Here is a 22,456-nt window from a genome sequence, read left to right as displayed (position 1 = left end):
GTGAGTGTCTGGAATGTGCTGCCAGAGGTAGTAGTAGAGGTGGATACAATTTTGTCTTTTAAAAAACATTTAGACAGTTATATGGGTAATATGGGCATCGAGGTATATGGACCAAATGCAGACAATTGGAACTCTCTTGGGGGTAAGAATTGGGTGGCATGGACAAGTTAGGCCGAAAGGCCTGTTTCCATGCTGTAAACTTCTATTACTCTATCAAAGGGAGTGGGTGAAGCGAATAGTATCCATGTATTTATAGGGAGGCTGGACAACGTGTATGTATGGGAGAAGCAAAGTTGGGAGGAGGCTCAAATAGAACTCAAACACCAGTACAAACTGGGTGGGCCGAATGGCCAGTCTCTGTACTGTATATCCTGTGTATCCCATTCAAGGTTGAAACTGATCATCCATCCTGGAAAGACACAAGGATAGCTGCAACAGGGAGAAACTTAGAAATTTTGTGACTGTAGGAAAGGATTCAGTTCTCCATATCAGCTGGGAACTCATTGACACATAGAACATAGAAAATACAGCACAGAACAGGCCCTTCGGCCCACGATGTTGTGCCGAACCTTTGTCCTAGATTAATCATAGATTATCATTGAATTTACAGTGCAGAAGGAGGCCATTCGGCCCTTTGAGTCTGCACCGGCTCTTGGAAAGAGCACCCTACCCAAACTCAACACCTCCACCCAACACCAAGGGCAATTTGGACATTAAGGGCAATTTATCATTGGCCAATTCACCTAACCCGCACATCTTTGGACTGTGGGAGGAAACCGGAGCACCCGGAGGAAACCCACGCAGACACGGGGAGGATGTGCAGACTCCGCACAGACAATGACCCAATCCGGAATCGAACCTGGGACCATGGAGCTGTGAAGCAATTGTGCTATGCACAATGCTACCGTGCTGCCCTTAAGAACAAATAAATCTACACTATATCATTTTACCGTAATCCATGTACCTATCCAATAGCTGCTTGAAGGTCCCTAATGTTTCCGACTCAACTACTTCCACAGGCAGTGCATTCCATGCCCCCACTACTCTCTGGGTAAAGAACCTACCTCTGATATCCCTCTTATATCTTCCACCTTTCACCTTAAATTTATGTCCCCTTGTAATGGTGTGTTCCACCCGGGGAAAAAGTCTCTGACTGTCTACTCTATCTATTCCCCTGATCATCTTATAAACCTCTATCAAGTCGCCCCTCATCCTTCTCCGCTCTAATGAGACACCGCCACACCAGGGAGAGACCGTTCACCTGCTCGGTGTGCGTGGGAAGAAATTCACTGAATTGTCCAGCTTCCAGAAACACCAGCATATTTAAGTGTCCGCACTGTGTGAAAACTTTTAAAGCGATAAATATCTGATGAAATACCAACTCACACAGGAGAGAAACCATTCATTGCACTGTGTAGGAAGGGATTCACTCAGTCACTTAACCTGCTGACACACCAGCGAGTTCCCAACTGGCTGTATTGGGTGGCCACCAGCATCGCTGGTCATCGGCACATTGCTGATGTGGGAGCTCCCAGGCCTTCTGCATTGCAACAGTGACTCACCTTCAACAGCATTTCATTTTATAAAGGTTTTGGGACTTCCTGAGGTTCAATATATATATTTTTTCAATGTCACCTGATGTACTTCACAAAAATCACACTGTTTCAGATGTAAAATGTTCAGAGACAGGGAAAGGAGTGTGAGTGGACACAACTTCCTCCAATATCGGAGGTTAGGCTTTGTCCTCTGTACTGTCGCTGAACACTGGAACATTTGTTTTGTGTGGATTTCCTTTTTTTTTTAGTCCTGGGGGTGGGGGGTTGCTGATTGGAGTTTACAGCCGTTTCAGGGCAGTTAAAAGTCGACCACATAGCTTTAGGTCGGAAGTCGCATGTAGGCCAGACCAGGGTTTTTACGACAATTCATGTTAATTTCATGGTCACCATTATTGAGGATTTTATTAATGGAATTTAAATTCCACCAATCCATATTGGGATTTAAGCCTATGTTCCAGAATATTTATCTGGGCCTCTGGACTACTAGTCCAGTGACATAATCACTACCCCTCCATCTCTCTGTATCCTAACTCACAGTTAGTCCCATTCACTGATCTACATTGGTTCACGGTCCAACAATGCATCGATTTTTTTTTTACAATTCTCAGATTTTTTTTCAAATCCCTGCCTGATGTCGTTCCTCCCTCTCTATGTAACCACCTCCAGCCCGCCATCCCACCCAGATCGTTCTGCTCCTCCAACTCTGGACCTCACAGATCCCCGATTTTCATCACTCTCAAGTTTGATAAGGTGGGTCTTCATGAATAACCTCAGCAGGCACGGGAATTGAACCCACGCTGTTGGCGACGCTCCACAGCACGAACCAGCCAACTGAGTTGACTGACACCTAATCCTCAAATAATCCCGACTGTTTGTTCTGAAGGAATCCATTTCAGTAACAAATGTTGAAATGTTTGCTCCACACCCACAGGGTTTCATCTGTTTAAAGCCACAAACAGAAAAGTCCAGTTTTCTCCTGGGGTTTGAGACAAATCAGCTTCAAAATGATGCAGAGTTTCAGCCAATTAGAGGGTCCGGGATCAGCCCCGCCCCTCATTCACTCCGATTAGTTGGAGGACCAATCGCCATATTCGCTCCTCCAGACCCGCTATTGGTCCGGAGTTGCCGTCAATCATTCCCCGGGCATTGTGAGCTGTCAGTGGGTGGGGCGGGTTCAGTGGATCAGAGTCCAGGATCTTTCCGGCCGCCTTTGGAACCCAACTCAGAAATAGCTCAACAATCTATTGGTTCAAGAAATCAACTTGCTGGAGTGGAGACATAGGTTAACATTGGTAAGTAAATGTGTTGCATTTCAAACAAGGAAACGTGGGAGTGAGAGCAGTTCTTGACGGGCCATATTTCACACATTGATGGAAACGTGGGCGAGCAGTTCTTAAAGATACAGACACAATTTTCAATCGTCATGGTTAAAAGGACCTCGTTTTCTTTACATGGTGCGTCGCATCAGGTGAGGTCAACTCCAGATTCCGATATCAGAGCCCCAGCATCAATTGGCTGGAGAATTGAGCTTTTGTAATACTGAGCACTTGGACAAGAGGCTGGAGTAGAACTAATGACCAGTGAATGTAGAACTGAACCCAGTCAGAGTCAGCATTTAATTTTTCTGGAAAGAGTTCAGAAGAAATTCACCAGGATGTTGCCTGGGCTGGAGCGGTTCAGGGTGGCTGGATAGGCTGGGATTGATTTCTTTGGAGCAAAGAAAGCTGAAGGGGAACATAGTATCATATAATTCACAGTGCAGAAGTAGGCCATTCGGCCCATCGAGTCGGCCCTTGGAAAGAGCACGCTGTAAAAGTCTGACAATGATACCGTGAAGAAGGAGAGAAAGGATCCAGGAAGCCCTGGTGAAACAGTTTGTGCAGTTTGATTCAGGATAAAAACAGGAACAGTGTTCAAAAACAACTGATAAGGAGGAAATAAGTCAAATCCCACAGGTCGGATATAGAGTAATGTGTTGTTCAAAAACAAAACTGCATTGACTGAAGCCATTGGAAAAACAAACCGGACATGTCTGAACATACAGGAAATTGGTTCAGGGGCTGCAGCTAGTTTAACAATCTCAGGAAGTGGATTGATACACAGAGCAGTCTCTCTGATTGACAAGAAACTCAGCTCCTGAGTTTGCTCTATTCAGCAAGACCCAAATAAAAATACAATATTGCAGAATTGTAAGAATCATAGAACAGTAAAAAAAATGGTCATTCGGCCCATCGATTCTGTACTATCTCTTTAGAAAACCAATCCAGTTTGTCCAATTTCCCCATTTCCCTGCATTTGTTGCTGCTTTGAGTTTTTAATCTAATTCCCTTTTGATGGTTATTATTGAATCTGTATCCACCACCCGATCTGGCTGTGTATTCGAAATTCTAACAAAATTCTGCCCTTCTTTGGATTATTTCTCCTCATTCTTCCACCCAGGGTAGATCACCTCCCAATTTGCTGTGTTGAATTTCATCTGCGGTGAGCTCACCCATTCAACCATTCTGCTTCTGTCCTACTCAAATCTCTCACGCTCTTCCTCACTGTTTCCGATGCTTTCAACTTTTGTGTCTTCTAAAAATATTCATATAGTTCCTGTAACCTCTAATCCCAGTCAGAAGGACGGCATGGTGGGACAGTGGTTAGCATGATTGCCTCACAGAGCCAGGGATCCGGCTTCAATTCAGGCTTTGGTTGACTCTCCGGGTTTGCACTTTCTCCCCGTGTCTGCATGGGTTTCCGCTGGGTGCTCGGTTTCCTCCCACAGTCCAAAAATGAGCAGGTTAGGTGGATTGACCATGTTAAATTGCTCCTTTGTGTCCAAAAATATGCAGGTTAGGTGGATTGACCATGTTAAATTGCTCCTTTGTGTTCAAAAATATGCAGGTTAGATGGGGTTACAGGGGTAGGGTGGGGAAAAGGGCTTAGGTAGGGTGCTCCTTCAAAGGATCAGTGCAGACTCAATGGACTGAATGGCCTCCTTCTGCATTGTAAGGTTTCTATGGATATTGATTTTATGGAAGTCAGTGATATAGAATCAAAAAGAGCAGTGATCCTGATACTTGAGCAGTGATCCTGATACTTAACCATAGCGAGGTCCACTGTATCCCTTACTCCTTCATGAAAAACAACCATTCACCACAGCTCTGATTTCATCCCATGGCTTATTTTGTATCCATGCTTCTGCTGACAATTTAATCCTGTGGGCTTCAAGTTTGCTACATACTTAATAAATGGTACTTGATCTAATATTCACATACACAACATAAACTGCAATAAAAACAGAAAATGCTGGAAAGGTATAGCAGGTCTAGATTCACCTGTGGAGAGAGAAACAGAGTTAACGTTTTGAATCCGTCTGACTCTTCTTCAGAATGACAATGCTATCATCCAGTCTCTGTTGACATAATCCAAAAACGCAATCAAGATTTTTTTCAACAAGGGGCAGCACGGTGGCGCACTGGTTAGCACTGCTGCCTCATGGCGCCAAGGTCCTAGGTTCAATTCCGGCCCTGGGTCACTGTCCGTGTGGAGTTTGCACATTCTCCACGTGTTTGCATGGGTTTCGCACCCACAATCCAAAGGTGTGCAGGGTAGGTGGATTGGCCATGCTAAATTGCCCCTTAATTGGAAAAAATAAATTGGGTACTCTAGATTTAAAAATAATTTTTCAAAATAACTTTAAAAAATATATATATATTTTATTGAAATTTTTTTCCCTGAGCAACATTTTTCCCGCTTACAAAACAAGCGAAACGATAACAGTAACAAAACAGAAATTTTTAATAATAATAATAATATACAAGTAACAAAACCTCGTACTCTATTGACCTATACTCAACTGAGCCTCCTCCCCCCCCCCCCCCCCCCCCCCACCGGGTTGCTGCTGCTGGTCATCCATCTTCCCTCTAACGTTCCCCTAGGTAGTCGAGAAATGGCTGCCACCGCCTGGTGAACCCTTGAGCCGATCCTCTCAGGGCAAACTTTATCTGCTCCAGTTTAATAAACCCCGCCATATCATTTACCCAGGCCTCCAGTCCGGGGGGTTTCGCCTCCTTCCACATGAGTAGGATCCTGCGCCGGCTACGAGGGACGCAAAGGCCACGACATCGGCCTCTTTCGCCTCCTGCACTCCCGGCTCTTCCGCAACTCCAAATAGAGCTAACCCCCAGCCTGGTTTGACCCGGGCCTTCACCACCTGCGAAATCACTCCCGTCACTCCCTTCCAATACCCTTCCAGTGCCGGGCATGCCCAAAACATATATGTGCGTGGTTTGCCGGGCTCCCGCCACACCTCCCACATTTGTCCTCCACTCCAAAGAACCTGCTCAATCTTGCCCCCGTTATGTGTGCTCTATGTAGCACCTTAAATTGAATCAGGCTAAGCCTGGCGCATGAGGAAGAGGAATTTACCCTGCTTAGGGCATCAGCCCACATACCCTCCTCTATCTCCTCCCCTAATTCTTCTTCCCACTTTCTTTTTAGTTCGCCCACCGACTCCTCCCCCCTCTTCCCTCATCTCTCTATAAATCTCTGACACCTTGCCCTCTCCGACCCACACCCCTGAAAGCACCCTGTCCTGTATCCCCTGTGTCGGGAGCCGCGGAAATTCCCTCACCTGTTGTCTAGTAAACGCCCTCACCTGCATATATCTCAAGAAATTCCCCCGAGGTAACTTATACTTTTCCTCCAGTGCTCCCAAGCTCGCAAAAGTCCCATCTATGAATAAATCTCCCACCTTCCTAATTCCCAACTGGTACCAGCTTTGAAATCCTCCATCCATTCTTCCTGGGGCGAACCTATGGCTGTTCCTGATAGGGGACCCCACCAGGGCTCCCCGCACCCCTCTCTGTCGCCTCCACTGTCCCCATATGTTCAGTGTTGCCGCCACCACCGGGTTCGTGGTGTACTTTTTCGGTGAGAACGGTAGCGGCGCCGTCACCAGTGCCTCTAGACTCGTCCCTTTACAGGACCTTCTCTCCAGCCTTTTCCATGCCGCTCCCTCGCCCTCCATCATCCATCTACGTATCATTGCCACATTGGCGGCCCAATAATAATCTCCCAAGTTCGGTAGTGCCAGTCCTCCTCTGTCCCTACTGCACTGAAGGAACCCCCTCCTTACTCTCGGAACTTTCCCTGCCCACACAAAGCTCGTAATGCTCCTATCTATTTTATTAAAAAAGGTCCTGGTGATTAAAATAGGGAGACATTGAAATACAAATAAGAACCTCGGGAGGACCATCATCTTAATTGCTTGCACCCTGCCCGCCAGCGATAAAGGCTGCATGTCCCACCTCTTAAAGTCCTCCTCCATTTGTTCTACCAGCCGTGTCAGATTAAGTCTGTGCAAGGTTCCCCAGCTCCTAGCGATCTGAATCCCCAAGTATCGGAAGTTTCTTTCCACTTTCCTTAGCGGTAAGCCTTCTATCTCTCTACTCTGGTCCCCTGGATGTATCACATATAATTCACTCTTCCCCATGTTTAACCTATACGCCGAAAATTCCCCGAACCTCCTCAAGATTCGCATAACCTCTATCATACCCCCCGCTGGGTCCGACACGTATAGCAATAGGTCATCCGCGTATAACGAGACTCGGTGTTCTTCTCCCCCTCTAGTCACCCCTCTCCATTTCCTGGAGTCTCTCAGCGCCATGGCCAGAGGTTCAATTGCCAACGCGAACAACAATGGAGTCAGCGGGCATCCCTGTCTTGTTCCCCTATATAATCGGAAATACTCTGATCTATGTCGACCTGTAACTACGCTTGCCGTCAGTGCCCTATAAAGTAGTCTAACCCAGCGAATAAATCCGTTCCCAAACCCAAACTTCCTTAACACTTCCCATAAATACTCCCACTCCACCCTATCAAATGCCTTCTCTGCGTCCATTGCCGCCACGATCTCTGCCTCCCCCTCCACTGAGGGCATCATTATCACCCCTAATAGCCGTCGCACGTTAACATTCAATTGTCTCCCTTTTACGAACCCTGTCTGGTCTTCGTGCACCACCCCTGGGACACAGTCCTCTATCCTCGATGCCAGCACCTTTGCTAGCAGTTTGGCGTCCACGTTCAATAGTGAAATAGGTCTATAGGACCCACACTGCATCGGATCTTTGTCCCTCTTCACAATTAGCGATATCGTCGCCTCCGACATTGTCGGGGGTAGTGTCCCCCCTTCCCTGGCCTCATTGAACGTCCTCGCCAACAACGGGGCCAACAAGTCCACATATTTTCTGTAGAATTCCACCGGGAACCCGTCCGGCCCCGGGGCCTTCCCTGCTTGCATGCTTCCCAGTCCCTTAATAACCTCGTCCACCTCAATCGGCGCCCCCAGGCCTGCCACCGCCTGCTCCTCCACTTTCGGGAACCTCAACTGGTCCAGGAACTGCCGCATCCCCTCCTCTCCCTCTGGGGGATGAGACCTATACAGTTCTTCATAAAAGGTCTTAAACACCTCATTTATCTTTCCTGCCCTTCGCACAGTGTCTCCCCTTTCATCCCTAATTCCTCCTATCTCCCTCGCTGCTGCCCTCTTTCGCAGTTGGTGCGCCAACAGGCGACTAGCCTTTTCCCCATATTCATACCTCCTCCCCTGTGCCTTCCTCCACAGTACCTCCGCCTTTCTGGTGGTCAGAAGGTCAAACTCGGTCTGGAGTCGTCTCCTCTCCCTGTACAGCTCCTCCTCCGGGGTCTCTGCAAATTCCCTGTCTACCCTTAAAATCTCCCCCAGTAATCTATCCCTTTCCTTGGCCTCTGTTTTCCTTTTGTGGGCCCCAATAGAAATCAGCTCTCCTCTGACCACCACTTTTAGTGCTTCCCAGACCACTCCCACAGGGACCTCGCCGTCGTCATTGACCTCCAGGTATCTCTCGATACACCCCCTCACTCTTGCACACATTCCCTCATCCGCCATCAGTCCCACATCTAATCGTCAGAGTGTTCTCTGCTCCCTGTCCTCTCCTACTTCCAGGTCCACCCAATGTGGGGCATGATCCGAAACCGCTATGGCTGAGTATTCAGCTTCTTCCACCCTAGAGATCAACGACCTTCCTAAAACAAAAAAATCTATCCGGGAGTACACTTTATGGACGTGGGAGAAGAAGGAATACTCCCTAGCCCTGGGTCTAAGAAATCGCCATGGATCCACTCCCCCCATTTGGTCCATAAACCCCTTAAGTACCTTGGCCGCTGCCGGCTTCTTCCAGTCCTTGAGCTGGATCTATCTAGCCCCGGGTCCAGCACCATATTGAAGTCCCCTCCTAAAATCAAATTTCCTGCCTCCAGGTCCGGAATACGCCCCAGTATCCATCTCATGAACCCCGCATCGTCCCAATTTGGGGCATACACATTAACCAACACGACCTCCATTCCCTCCAGCCTACCACTCACCATTACATATCTACCTCCACTATCTGCTACGATGTTCTTTGCTTCAAATGCTACCCGTTTCCCCACCAAAATGGCCACCACTCTGTTCTTTGCGTCCAGTCCTGAGTGGAACACCTGTCCCACCCATCCTTTCCTTCGTCTAACTTGGTCCGCCACCTTTAGGTGCGTCTCTTGGAGCATAACCACGTCTGCCCTTAGTCCTTTCAAATGCGCGAGCGCTCGGGCCCTTTTTATTGGTCCATTCAGGCCTCTCACGTTCCATGTGATCAGCCTCACTGGGGGGCTACCTGCCCCCCTCCCGTGTCGACCAGCCATTACCTTCTCTAGGCCAGTCCCATATCCCGCCTCCGCGCTCCTGCTCGCTCCCCCAGCGTCGCATTCCGCCCGCGACCACCCTCTCTTTAGCCATTTCCTTTTGGTTTTCCGCAGCAGCAACCCAGTTGTCCCCCCCCCCCCCGTCCCCCCCCCGCTAGAACCCTATCTAGCTTGATTGCTCCCCCCATATCAAAATAACTATTTAAATGGAAATAAGGATTGTGTGCTCCACTGTAGTCCTTTGGGTCGTGGGAGTGGGCCTTTCCTGATTCCCTCTCCTCACATACCTGTCTGCACCTGTTTGGATGTGAGCTATACTGAGTTACAAAAGGCACTTTGGTCTTTCTTGCCTCTCTTCACTTTCAATAAGATGTGGAATAAACCTGAGGTGTGTAAGAAACATTTCCCAAGCACTGGAAATGTGGGAACTATGGAAATGGATTTAATTATCCATCTAACCTGGAAATTATTTGGTGTATTCACACTAGGGAGAGGCCATTCACCTACTCCGTCTGTGGGAAGGGATTCACTCTATAATCCGACCTTCTGAAACACCAGAGAGTTCACCTGGAGAAAGTCCTTTCAACTGTGTTGAATATGGGGAGCAATTTAATGCACGTTTTGTCACAGCAGTGAGTTGACACTGAGAAGAGAGTGGTCCAGCTTTCCATCAGCTGTTATTGGAAGAAGCTGCTCACGCGCAGCACCGCCCCTCATTCACTCCGATTGGCAGGAGGACCGGAAACACCGGCTTGGTCCTCTGGTCCCGCCCCTTTTCCTGTCAATCACTCCCGGGCAGAGTGAACCGAGCATGCGCAGGCAATGGCAGCATTTGGTACGAGTTCTCGAGCGAGCGGGTTTAAAATGGAGATTGTCCGAAGACCGAGTGCGGGCCCAGAGTCCAAAATAAAATCGTCAACATGACTATCAAACCATGAATATTGGCTTCCGGTGACGGCGGGCGGGAGGCGGCCGCACAATGGAGGGCTCCCATTCGGCAACGGCATTTTCGGGGCTTTAAGCCCGGTCCCAGGGTCCGCGGAGGCGGCAGAAGCAGGGAGGAGGCACGGAGGAGGCACAGTGAAGACACAGGAGGAAAAAAAGAACAAAGAAAAATGTCGAGGGTGAGCAAGAAAATGGCCGGACAAAAAACAACTGGAGGTCCGTCGGGGAGTGGAAAGGTCACCAGGAAAAATGGAGGCTGGAGCATCAGGGAAGGCCGCACTGCTTACGGCTGAAGAAATAACCAAGGTGATGGCTGCGGAATTTGAAAAGCTGTTGGTGCAGATTGCGAAATGCATGGAGACGGTGAGGAAGGAGATGAGGGAGGTCTTGAGTGTGCTGGTGGAGGAGGCGGTTTCCCCGGTGAGGACGGAGGTGGCGAGCGCAGTGGCGGAGGTGCGAGAGCAAGGGGAGGCGCTGAAGGAAGTGGAGGAGACGTTATTGCAGCACGGTGATCAACTTGCCTCGATGGGGAAAGAGATGCGGAAGGTGATGGATATTAACAAGGATCTGCGAGGAAAAATGGAAGACCTGGAAAACAGATCCAGGCGACAGAATTTGAGGATTGTGGGGCTGCCCGAAGGAGTTGAAGGACCGAAGCCGACTGAGTATTTTGCCGCGATGCTGGCAAAACTATTGGGGGAGGGGGAGGATCCCTCCCGATATGAACTGGATCGGGCTCATCGGTCGTGGAGGCCTGTACCAAAGGTGAGTGAGCCGCCAAGGGCAGTGACTCTGTGCTTCCGTAGGTACAGGGTGAAGGAGAAGGTCCTGAGCTGGGCCAAGCAGAAGGAACCGAGGTTGGGAGGAGGAGTTTTACAAGAGGCAGTGGACGGGAGGAGTTGGAGACCTGCGGTGGTGGGGGAGGGGGGGCTGTGTAAGATTAAGGGTGACTATGGGTAATCCCTGATTCCTTTTTGCCATTTGTTTATGTAAACATGCGGGTTGAGGTTTGGGGGGTGGTGGGTAGATGGGATCGTTGTTATTATGGGGACTGACATATCTCGCTGATTATTGTTTATTGTTGATGGATGTAAATGTGGGAGAAAATGTGAAAAAGGAGGAGAATAAAAAAAAATTCAAACAAAACCATGAATATTATTTCCCGCATCAATCTCGACTCCCTGGTTTCATCCCTGGCGTCCGGGTCCGTCTCTCGCATGCGCAGTGTGGAGCTCACTCAGGGAGCGTCTGTAAAAATGAAGGCAAATGATAAATGGGGAAAAGTGGGATCTGTGAAAATGGTGATGGTCAGGAAATAGCTGCAAATTAAGGAAATAATGATTGAGCATAGAGTTTAAAAAGGAAGGGATATGCTAATGACTAATTAGTGTCCGTAAAAACTCATTGGGAATCCAGGTTCGAATTCCTACCACGGTGGACAGTGGAACCTGAATTTAACAAAAAATCTGTAATTATAAGTCCAATGCTGAAATATGAAACCATTATCGTAAAACCCATCTTTCACTAATGTCCTTTAGGGAAGGCCCTGGTCTGGCCTCCATGTGACTCCAGACCCACAGCAATGTGGTTGTTCTTGCCCTCTGAAATGGCCGAGGAAGCCATTCAGTTCAAGGGCCTTTAGGAATTGGCAATAAATACTGGCCCAGCCAGCGATGCCCACATACCACATATGAATTTTAAAAAGTCACAGAATACTCCAACACAAGGAGGCCATTTGGCCCATTAGGTCTGTGCCAGCTCTTTAATGGAGAAATCCAATTTGTCCTATTTCCCCCATCATTTTTGTAAAACCAGAAGAACACAGGAATTGGGAGCAGGAACAGACCATTTGAACACTTGAGCCTGTTTGCCATTCAATTAAATCATGGCTGACCCGATTATGGCCCCAACTCCACTTTCTTGTCTGTCCCCATTACACTTCCCGTACCAGCCTCCCCAAACAGGTGCCGGAATGTGGCGACTAGGGGATTTTCACAGTAACTTCATTTGAAGCCTACTTGTGACAATAAGCAATTTTCATTTTCACTCCCTTGTCGATCAAAAATCTATATAAATCAGCACTAAATATTCTTTTATTCATTCACAGGAGGTGGGCTTCACTGCTTTACCAACAGTCATTGCTCAACTGTAATTGCTCTTGAGAAGTTGGTCCGACTGCCTGGATGAGAACGGCTGCTCGGTGGGGAGGACGGGGGATGATTTTGAGTCCATCTGTAGCGAGGCGGTGGTTTCCCTCGTGCCCGACACCAAGTCGCCCCTCATCTCCTGAGGGGAACACTGGGATTTTCTATATGCCAACCTTAGTCGCCGAAACCGAGTGCAGCTAGATCTCGACCGGTGGTTGGACATAATAATAAGCTTTATTGTCACAAGCAGGCTGACATTAACACTGCAATGAAGTTACTGTGAAAAGCCCCAAGTCGCCAAATTATGGCACCTGTTCGGGTACACAGAGGGACAATTCATAATGTCCAATTCACCTAACAGCACGTCTTTCAGGACTTGTGGGAAGAAACTGAAGCACCCGGAGGAAACCCACGCAGACACAGGGAGAACGTGCTGACTCTGCACAGACAATGACCCAAGCTGGGAATCAAACCTGGGACCCTGGCACGGTGAAGCAACAGTGCTAACCACTGTGCAACTGTGGCACTGCTCATTAAGTCTTCCCGCACCTACGTTAAAGAGGTGGGAGACACGAACATGACTGAGCAGCGTTGGCTGAAATCTTTCCTCACTGGACTCCTGAGGGAGAGTTGGGGCCCGCGCTCCTCTGCTCTCTCTGAACAATAGAAACGTAAAGGTAGCACTTTACTGCTGACATGGTGGTGACATAGTCAACCACAACATCAAAGGCAGCAGGGACACGCCCTGCAGGTTCCAGAACTTTTTGGTCCTCCGGGACAGGAAGTATGCGGCGTGCTTCCTGCAGGAAACCCACACTGCTCTGGGAGATGAAGCCACATGGCTCCTGGAGTGGTGAGGGGTGTCTACATGAGTCACCTAACCTCACATTTAGGCAAAGTGGCTCTATTTTTGACCCCACATTTTCAGCGGAGATCTTTGGGGTCAAGGGGCCAGTGCCCGACCTGACGGTCCACGAGGGGGCTGAGGTACTTCACCTTGTGAATGTCTATGCTCCCCAGGCTGGACAGCAGAAGACGGCTTTCTTCGAACAAGTGTCCACTCATCTTGGCACCATTGCTGTGGAAAAGTGCATCATCCTGGGGGTGGAATTTTAATTGCACCCTCGGAACAAAGGACTGCCTCGTACCCAGTGCAGCTCTCGTGCGGTGGTGAAGTTAAGGAACCTGCTCGGGTTCTTTGACTTGGTGGATGTCTGGTGGACTATCCATCCTGACTCCAGCACCTGCAATTTAATGAGGCCTGGGGTCAGAGCATCCAGAATCGACTGCCTCTACATTTCAAGGGCATATCTGCCCCATGTCCCGATGGCATCTGTGCAGCAGGTGCTTGCAGAGATTTGTGGGAGGACCTGCCGCAGGTCGACCCATAGGGTGCCGGGAGACTTTCTACCCCTATGAGCCTTGGGGAACTGACCGGCACCCTCGACAGTCTATCCAGGGGCAAAACCTGGGGTGTATGGGCTGACCGTCGAGTTCTTCAGGGCGTTCTGGGATGTCCTGGGGAGTGACTATGCGGCGATCCTGGGGAAAGGTATCACGACCGGGAAGTTGCTCCTCTCATGGCCTGCAGACACCATTACCCTGCTGCCAAAAAAGGGGGATCTCCACCATCTTAAGAACTGGTGTCCGGTCTCCCTCCTCAGCACGGATTACAAGATCTTCGCCAAGGCGATGTGTTTGTGCCTTGGCACTGTGCTGGACCACATGATCCACCCTGACCAGTTCTACACGGTCCCGGGCCGCACGATCCATAGCAACATCTATCTGGTCCAGGACCTGGTCCATCATTCCCAGAGGGCTGGTTTGTCGAGCACCTTCCTGCCCCTTGATCAGGAGAAGGCGTTCAACAGGGAGGATCACGAATATTTATTCAGGACTCTGCAAGCATTTGGGTTCGGGACACATTTTGTCGCCGGGATCCGACTCCTGTACACTGTTGCAGAGTGTCTCGTTAAGGTCAATGGGTCCCTGTCAGCGCCCCTTCACTTTGGGGGAGGAGTGCGTCAAAACTGCCCCTTGCCTGGTCAACTCTATTCTATTTACGTGGAGCCTTTCCTGCGCCTCATGCGGAGGAGGTTGTCGATGCTGCTTCTGCGCAGGCCGGGCATTGGGGTGGTCCTCTCGGTTTACCCTGATGACGTGCTCCTCATGTTCACTGATCCTGCTGACCTGCGGAGGATGCAAGAGTGCCAGGCTGTGTACTCCGCCGTGTCCTCTGCCAGGATAAACTGTGCCAAATGTTCCGGACTCCTGGTCACTCTGTGGCAGACGGACCCCCTCCCAGAGGAGCTCAGGCCTTTCACCTGGAGCAGGCCCAGCCTCCTCTACTTGCGAGTACATCTTTGCCCGGCTGAGGAATCCTGGCAGGCTAACTGGCAGGAGCTGGCGGCCAAGGTCATGCTCGCAGGAAACATTGGACAGGACTGCTCTGAGTGCTGTCTTACAGGGGTCGAGTTCTCGTCATAAACCAGCTGATAGCCTTCATGTTGTGGTACCGGCTGGTCACTTCGACCCCTCCCTCTGACTTTGTCACAAAGCTCCAGAGAATGCTTGTAGAGTTCTTCTGGGACAAGGGACTGCACTGGGTCGCTGCTGAGATTCTGAGTCTCCCACGTAGGGAGGGCGGCCAGGTGCTGTTGTGCCTTCGCACCCAGGTGGTGACCTTCCGCCTTCAGACTCTGCAGCGTTACCTTTACTTTGAGTCCCCTCCACGATGGTGTGTCCTAGCGATGCATTTCTTCTGCCATGTGCACGGCCTGAATTATGACATGCAGCTCCTGTTCATAGATCTGCAGGGTCTTCGTTACCCTCCGCTGGCGCTGCCCGTCTTTTAAAAGGACCTGCTCTGCTCAGGAATCCGCACCTCCACCAATACCATTTCGAGCGGCTGGCGGAGGGACGAGCTGTGGCTGCTGGGCTAACCAGGATCTTGGACGTGCTGGGTGGCGGAAGAATGGGCTGGTTGACACCCCATGAGTTAGCACAACGTGCGGCGGTGGACATCCGGCTTGTGGCCAATGCCATCCGAGATCTCAAAACGGTGGTGCTCGGATCCGCTGGCACTTGCGGTTTGGAGGACGCACAGTTGAATGGTGGTATCCCGTCTGGGCGAATCCCTGCCTGGACAGAATTCCACATTGGCCCCAGGCCCCGAAGCCTCCCTCGATGGACCGAATGGCTGACTGCAGCTCATATTTGTTTTGATCTCCTGGACAGGAAGCTGAGCTTGGATCTGCCAATCAGCCTGAATCAGCACCTTCAGGAGAATAGGGAGTGTGAATATTAGATACAGCAGAGTGAGATTGGAGGGAGATTGTATGGGATGGAGATTTACAGCTTTTGGGTATTAAGAAAGAAAATAATGTTCCATAGAAATGGGAATTGTCTGTTCTGAGTTTCTATCCTGTACTGTCAGTGATGAATTCTGTAAATTGTTTTTACAGGATATTAGACGAGGTGGAATTATAGACAAATCTCAATCATCACGTCTCGATCTGACAGTCACTCCCTTCCTTGGAACCTGAATATCATCGGCCTTTGAATCTAGAAGGAGAAAGTTTACCCAAACTGTCAGCTAAAGATTTCAAACATCAGTGTGACTGGAAAAGCACCGAGACCCACACAACGCACACCCGAGTGAGAGTGTTCCAGTGAACTGACTGTGGACAGTTCCTTAACCAGTTCCACAGCCTGAAAAACATCACAATATACTCAGCGGGAAAAGACCATACCTGTGTTGTGTCTGTGGAAGTGGCTTCAACTGAATGTCCAGCCTGGAGCGACATGAGGGGACCCAAAGCATGGAGAAACCGTGGATATGTGAGGACTGTGGGAAGGGATTCAGAGTCCCATCAGAGCTGGAAACTCATCGACGCAGTCACACTGGGGAGAGGCCGTTTACCTGCTCCCAGTGTGGGAAGGGATTCACACGGTTATCCAGCCTGCAGAAACATCAGAGAGTTCACACTGGGGAGAAGCCATTCACCTGCCCTGTGTGTGGGAAGAGATTCACTCGGTTATCTCACCTGCATTCACATCAGCGAGTTCACACTGGGGAGTGGCCATTCACCTGCCCTCAGTGTGGGAAGGGATTCACTTGGTTATCCAGTCTGCAGTCACACCAGCGAGTTCACACTGGGGCGAGGCCATTCAACTGCTCTCAGTGTGGGAAGGGCTTCACTCAGTTATCCAATCTGCAGACACACCAGCGAGTTCACACTGGGGAGAGGCCATTCATCTGCTCTCAGTGTGGGAAGGGATTTGCTGAATTATCCAGCCTGCAGTCAGACCAGCGGGCTCACACTGGGGAGAGGCCATTCACCTGCTCTCAGTGTGGGAAGGGATTCACTCAGTTATCTAACCTGCAGACACACCAGAGAATTCACACTGGGGAGAGGCCATTCACCTGCTCTCAGTGTGGGAAAGGATTTACTCAATTATCCACCCTGCGGAGACACCAGCGAGTTCACACTGTAGAGAGGCCGTTCACCTGCTCTCAGTGTGAGACGGTATTGCATGTTTCATCGCACCTGCTGTGACACCAACAATTTCACAATTGATTACAGGGGTTGGATTCTGCTGTTATTGTTTCTGCTCCACATCCAGGACTGCATTTTGTTCATTCTGACAGGTGGTCAGTGGGCATGGTCGGAGGGTTTTCTTCTGCTGGACTGGCCGGTCTCACCACTTTGCCTCCAATGGGCTGATGCTCTTTGAGCCTTGTTGCTAATACCTTGCTTCAAATTTCACAAGGGTGTTTGGAAGATTGAAGATATTTAGTTTCCATTTCTGTTTGGAAAACCACAAAACATGCCACGTTGCCATGGAGATGGACCCTGGTGGTTACATGGTTCTTTTGTTTAATTTATCTGTGTGTTCCTCACAGAAGAAAACTCAGGGTATGAAGGGCAAGTAGTCTGAGGTGGACTGGGAATCTGATTGGTGCAGGGAATACCGAATATTTAAGGAATTATTTCATACTTATCAGGAGGTTGGTTAGCTCAGTTGTCTGGACGAGTGGTTCATGATGCAGAGCAAAGCCAACACCATGGATGCAACTCCCGTACTGGCTGAGGTTATTCAAGAAGGTGCCACCTTCTCAACCAGGCCCCTCGTCTGAGGTGTGCTGACCCTCAGGTTAAATCACCTCCAGTCAGCTCTCTCTCTGTCAAAGGGGAGAGCAGCCTATGGTCCTCTGGGATTTTTGAGACTTTTGTTTCACATATAAACAACAAATATAGATTTCTTTAAGGAATAAAAATCCATCAGGAAAAGTGATGCAAACTTGGCTAACAAGAAAAGTTAAAGATCCCATTAGATCAATGGAAAAGCTCATAACATGGTCAAAATATTAGTAAATCTGAGGATTAGGAACTTGCTTTAGAATTCAGCAAAGGGGGACCAATAAATTGATAAAGAGAAATAGAATATGAGAGAAAACTGGGGAGAAACTTAAAAACCGACCGGAAAAGCTTCTACAGGAATGTGAAAAGGAAAAGATTAGCAAAGTCCAAAGTGGGTCCATTCCAGGCAGAGACAGGAGAGTTTGTAATGGGGAGTAAGGAAATGGCAGAGAAACTAACCAATGTGTGTCTGTCTTCACAGAGGAAGATGCAAAAATTTCCACAAAACACGAGTGAACCTAGGGACTCGTGAGCACGCGGGACAGGAAAAGATGAGAATTAGTGAAAAAGTAGCACTGGAGAAATTAATGGGGTTGAAATTGAAGGATAAATCCCCAAAAGCTGATGATCTACATCCCAGAGTGTTGAACGAGGTGGCTGTAGAGATCTCTATTCCACATTCTAAATTCTCCTGACTCTATCTGGAATGGACAAACATTTCCTTTTTACGTACCGATAGAACCTTTTATAGTCCATTTGTATGTGTTTTGCTAGTTCACAATCATATTCTATTCTCCCTCGCTGTCTCAGTATCTTGGTCCTCTGCTATATTCTGAAATCCTCCCAATCCTCAAGTTTTTTCCTATTTCTGATAACTTTATCGGTCTTTTCTTTCAATCTTATCCAAAACCACTTCCTCTGGTAGTGATGGTTTTTTGACCTTTTGAGGTTCTTGTGCCTTAAGGGCTGGTTTTGCACAGTTGGCTAAGACAGCTGGCTTGTAATGCAGAATAAGACCAGCAGCGCAGGTTTAATTCCTGTTCCAGCCTCCCCGAACAGGTGCCGGAATGTGGCGACCAGGGGCTTTTCACAGTAACTTCATTGAAGCCTACTTGTGACAATGAGTGATTATTATTATTATTGAAGGAATGTAAAGTGTGAAATAATTATTGAAAGTCTATCCATTGCCTGTGGACTGTCACACCTTTTAATGTATTTACCCCAATCCACCTCAACTAATTTGTCCCTTCGACCGTCAAAATTTCCTTCAAACTTAATATCCTGGCTTCAGATTGGAATACCTCATATTCAATATTCTGGTCACTCATCCCTAAAGGTTGTTTTCAGCGTGATTATCAATTAGCCCTTTATCGTTCGTTGCATAATATTAGATCTACAAGAGCCTGTTCTCTAGTTGGTTCCACAACTTACTGCTGTAGATAACTGTCCCTAACACACTCCAGAAACTTGTCCAGCATTAGTGCCCATTAGGTTAACCGAGTCTACATGCAGATTGAAGTCACCCAATAATGTTTTACCCATGCTACAAGCTTCTCTCATCTCCGATCAATACCATATCCCACACAACCCCTGCTGTTTGGTGTCCGAAACAGTTCTTACCAATGTTTCCTGCCCCATGCTGTTTCTTGGCTCCACCCAAACATATTCCACATTTTGTATTCCTGATCTGAGATCCACCCTTACTAATGTTCTGATGCCGTCCCTTATTATCCGAGCAACATCACCTCACCTCCTTTTTCTTTTTGCCTGCATCATCAACAAACTAAGCGACCATACCTTTGGTCCTGTCATCAAAGTCATTGATATGAATTGTGAAACGTTGATGCTCCAGCACTGATCCCTGTGACACACCGCTCATTACATCTTGCCAACCAGAAAATGGCCTATTTGTGCCTACTCTCGGTTTTCTGGCAGCTGGCTAATCTTTCCCTGTGAAAGACCGTTCTGGGATTAAAGACTGCCAGACTGTGAAAAGAAAAGAACGGAAGTGAATCCTCAGAAATGACTCATTACATTGGACTGGTTCTGAGATAATTCAATTTCGACTTGCAGGGCAGAGTAACTATAATCGTGCAGTGCGACTTTAGATTGTGTAACTTTGGTACGGTAGCACAGTGGTTAGTACTGGAGCTTCACAGCGCCAGGGTCCCAGGTTCAATTCCCACTTGGGCCACTGTTGTACAGAGTCTGCACGTTCTCCCCGTGTCTGCGTGGGTTTCCTCCAGGTGGTCTGGTTTCCTCCCACAAGTCCCGAAAGATGTGCTTGTTAGATGAATTTGGCATCCTGAATTCTCCCTCTGGGTACCCGAACAGGCGCCGGACGTGGCAACTAGGGGATTTTCACAGTAACTTCATTGCAGTGTTAATGTAAGCCTACCTGTGACAATAATAAAGATTATTATTATTTAAAAAGAGCAAAGTTCTGTGCGCAGGATAAAGTAGCTTCTAATTTGTTTGTTGCATTAAAAGTCATAAAACGTGAAGTCCCGTCGTGTGATCCTTTAATTTGTTGACAGGGAATTCAATTTTTTTTCAAGAAGTTGCTGACCTTTATGGAGGTCCTAATCCACAAATTCTGACTTCCCTCGTGCACTTTTCTGTCTCTGTTGCTCGTGTCAATGACAGCCCGGTGATGGAGCTGAGGACTGAATGTAGCTGAGAATAAAGGGGCCTGTTCACTAATAGAGACAGGAAGGTGTTGGAGGCCTGACTGGCAAATGGACCTCCAACTAATCAGGGGTGGAGGGTGACAGGGGCTGATGGTGATGCGACTGCCAGGTTTCATTGCTCCTGTGTCCAAAGCGGGGAGTTAGAGAAACAGGGTACAGAGGAGCTGAAGGAAAACAATTTGGGACCAGAACATTGTGAACATCCTTTTTCTCTGGTTGTCTTTGATCCTCAAACAATTCTCTGTTAGTTTTTTTAACCATGTTCTGTTTCATCAATAAACTTTCAACCAGAAAATACATTAATTTGCTGGACTTGTCCTGGGGTAGAGAAGATTTGATTTTTCTTTTGATGCATAGTTTGAAAATGAAGTTCAGGGAATCAATCGTGACTGACTAATTTATCAAGGTTCTTTGAGGAGGTAACAAGGGATGTCAATAAAGGAAAACCTGTAGATGTGCTTTATTTGGATTTCCAGAAGGTATTTCCCAAGGTGCAACATCAAAGCTTATTACACAAAATAAGAGCTCATTGTGTGGGGGGCAACATATCAGCATGGATAGAGGATTGGTTAGCTAACAGGAAGCAGCCAGCAGGTATAAATGGGTAATTTCTGGGTGGGTAAGATGTGACAAGTGGAATATCACCAGGATCAATGCTGGGCTCCCAACCATTTACAATCAACATGAATGTGTTAGGATGACGGGATTGAATGTATGACTCGGGTAGAGAAGTAATATGTGAAGTAGATTTAAGGAGGCTGCAAAAGTCGAGAGAGAGTCACCCAAGGCCGGAATCGCACCCGAATCCCAAGTGCTGTGAGGCAACAGTGCTAACCACTGTGCTCCCGTGCCACCCCTTCAACTGTCCCTTTATTGTCACTGGGTCAAACTCCTGGAATTCCCTCAGGAACAGCACAGTAGGTGTATCTATACCACACAGACTCCAGCGATTCAAGAAGGCAGCTCACCACCTTCTCAAGGACAATTAGGGATGGGCAACAAATGTTGGCCTCGCCACATCCCATGAAAGAATAAATAACAAATTCCTACCTTGGAGGTGAAACTATGTTCCTGTCAGGGGGCGGGGCTTGAAGCACCGAGTGGGCGGGGCTTGGATCACCTTCAGACTCCCTCAGCAATGACCGCACAGGTGCACTGAAATGAAATGAAAATGAAAATCGCTTATTGTCGCAAGTAGGCTTCATATGAAGTTACTGTGAAAAGCCCCTAGTCGCCACATTCCGGCGCCTGTTCGGGGAGGCTGGTACGGGCTGGTACTGCAGCATATCGCCCTCAGCAAGATGGCAGCCGTTAACCTGGGCCTTTCATCGGAGAACCGCATTGAAGGGGCGGCACGGGAACACAGTGGTTGTTTGCAAATGCGGATCGGTAGCTTTTCATTCTGGGCCTACACCGGGTCTTTATGAAGCCTCACAAACCACCCGCCAGTACTATCGCTCCCCGCTCGCCTGCAGTTTCTAATTCTGTCAGAAGTCTTACAACACCAGGTTAAAGTCTAACAGGCTTGTTTCGAATCACTAGCTTTCGGAGCGCAGCTCCTTCCTCAGGTGAAGGAGCAGCGCTCTGAAAGCTAGTGATTCAAAACAAACCTGTTGGACTTTAACCTGGTGTTGTAAGACTTCATATTGCGCCCACCCCAGTCCAACGCCGGCATCTCCACATCATATATAATTCTGAACTGCGAAGAATTTCACCCCAAGAACATCGCTCCAGTATCGGCGCTGCGCATGCTCCAGATTACAATACCCGGGGAGTGATTGACGGCAGCTCAGGACCAATGGGAAGAGGGGGGCGAGACTGGCGAACCAAGCAGGAGCAGCTGGTCCTCCAACCAATGAGAATGAATGAGGGGCGGGGCTGAGCCCAGAACTCCCTTATTGGCTGAAACTCTGCATCATTTCGAAAGCTGATTTGTCTCAAACTCCAGGAGAAAACTGGACCTTTCTGTTTGTGGCTTTAACCCTGTGGGTGTGGAGCAAACATTTCAACATTTGTTACTGAAATGTGGCAACATGATGAAATAATGCTGATTTAAAGGAATAATTCGGCAGACAGGGAATGTCACCATGAGAACAAGGAGTCCCTGATTTCAGTTGGTGAACGAGCAGAAGGGTCAGGACAAGTTAGGGAGAAGGTTAATAATGTCATCATTTAGAACAACACAGACTATAAAGGAACATAAGAACTAGGAGCAGGAGTAGGCCATTTGGCCCTTCGAGCCTGCTCCGCCATTCAATGAGATCATGGCT

The 22,456-nt window shown here is 48.4% G+C and overlaps 1 protein-coding gene across 3 annotated transcripts; it reads left to right on the top strand.

Moving 5' to 3' along the window:
- The first annotated feature begins 871 nt into the window (after window positions 1-871).
- On the top strand, window positions 872-20,483 carry LOC140419546 (uncharacterized). Of its 3 annotated transcripts, none has more exons than XM_072503443.1 (2): window positions 872-2,848; window positions 15,817-20,483. In XM_072503443.1, exon 2 carries the CDS (start codon window positions 16,138-16,140, stop codon window positions 16,909-16,911), a length of 774 nt encoding a protein of 257 aa, XP_072359544.1. In that variant the 5' UTR covers window positions 872-2,848; window positions 15,817-16,137; the 3' UTR covers window positions 16,912-20,483. The 3 variants fall into 3 exon arrangements, with proteins under 3 accessions (XP_072359544.1, XP_072359543.1, XP_072359545.1); XM_072503442.1 differs by lacking the exon at window positions 872-2,848 and adding an exon at window positions 9,802-10,970; XM_072503444.1 differs by lacking the exon at window positions 872-2,848 and adding an exon at window positions 9,802-10,970 and having other exon boundaries at window positions 15,817-16,325.
- Window positions 20,484-22,456: the final 1,973 nt, after the last annotated feature.

The sequence above is a fragment of the Scyliorhinus torazame genome, chromosome 5, assembly GCF_047496885.1.
Source record: "Scyliorhinus torazame isolate Kashiwa2021f chromosome 5, sScyTor2.1, whole genome shotgun sequence".
NCBI classification, from domain to species: domain Eukaryota; kingdom Metazoa; phylum Chordata; class Chondrichthyes; order Carcharhiniformes; family Scyliorhinidae; genus Scyliorhinus; species Scyliorhinus torazame.
This window is presented reverse-complemented; position numbering and strand designations above follow the sequence as displayed.

What these genes read in the sequence shown, in the direction of transcription:
- LOC140419546 (XM_072503443.1), top strand. Translation starts at nt 16,138, where the DNA reads ATGTCCAGCCTGGAGCGACATGAGGGGACCCAAAGCATGGAGAAACCG.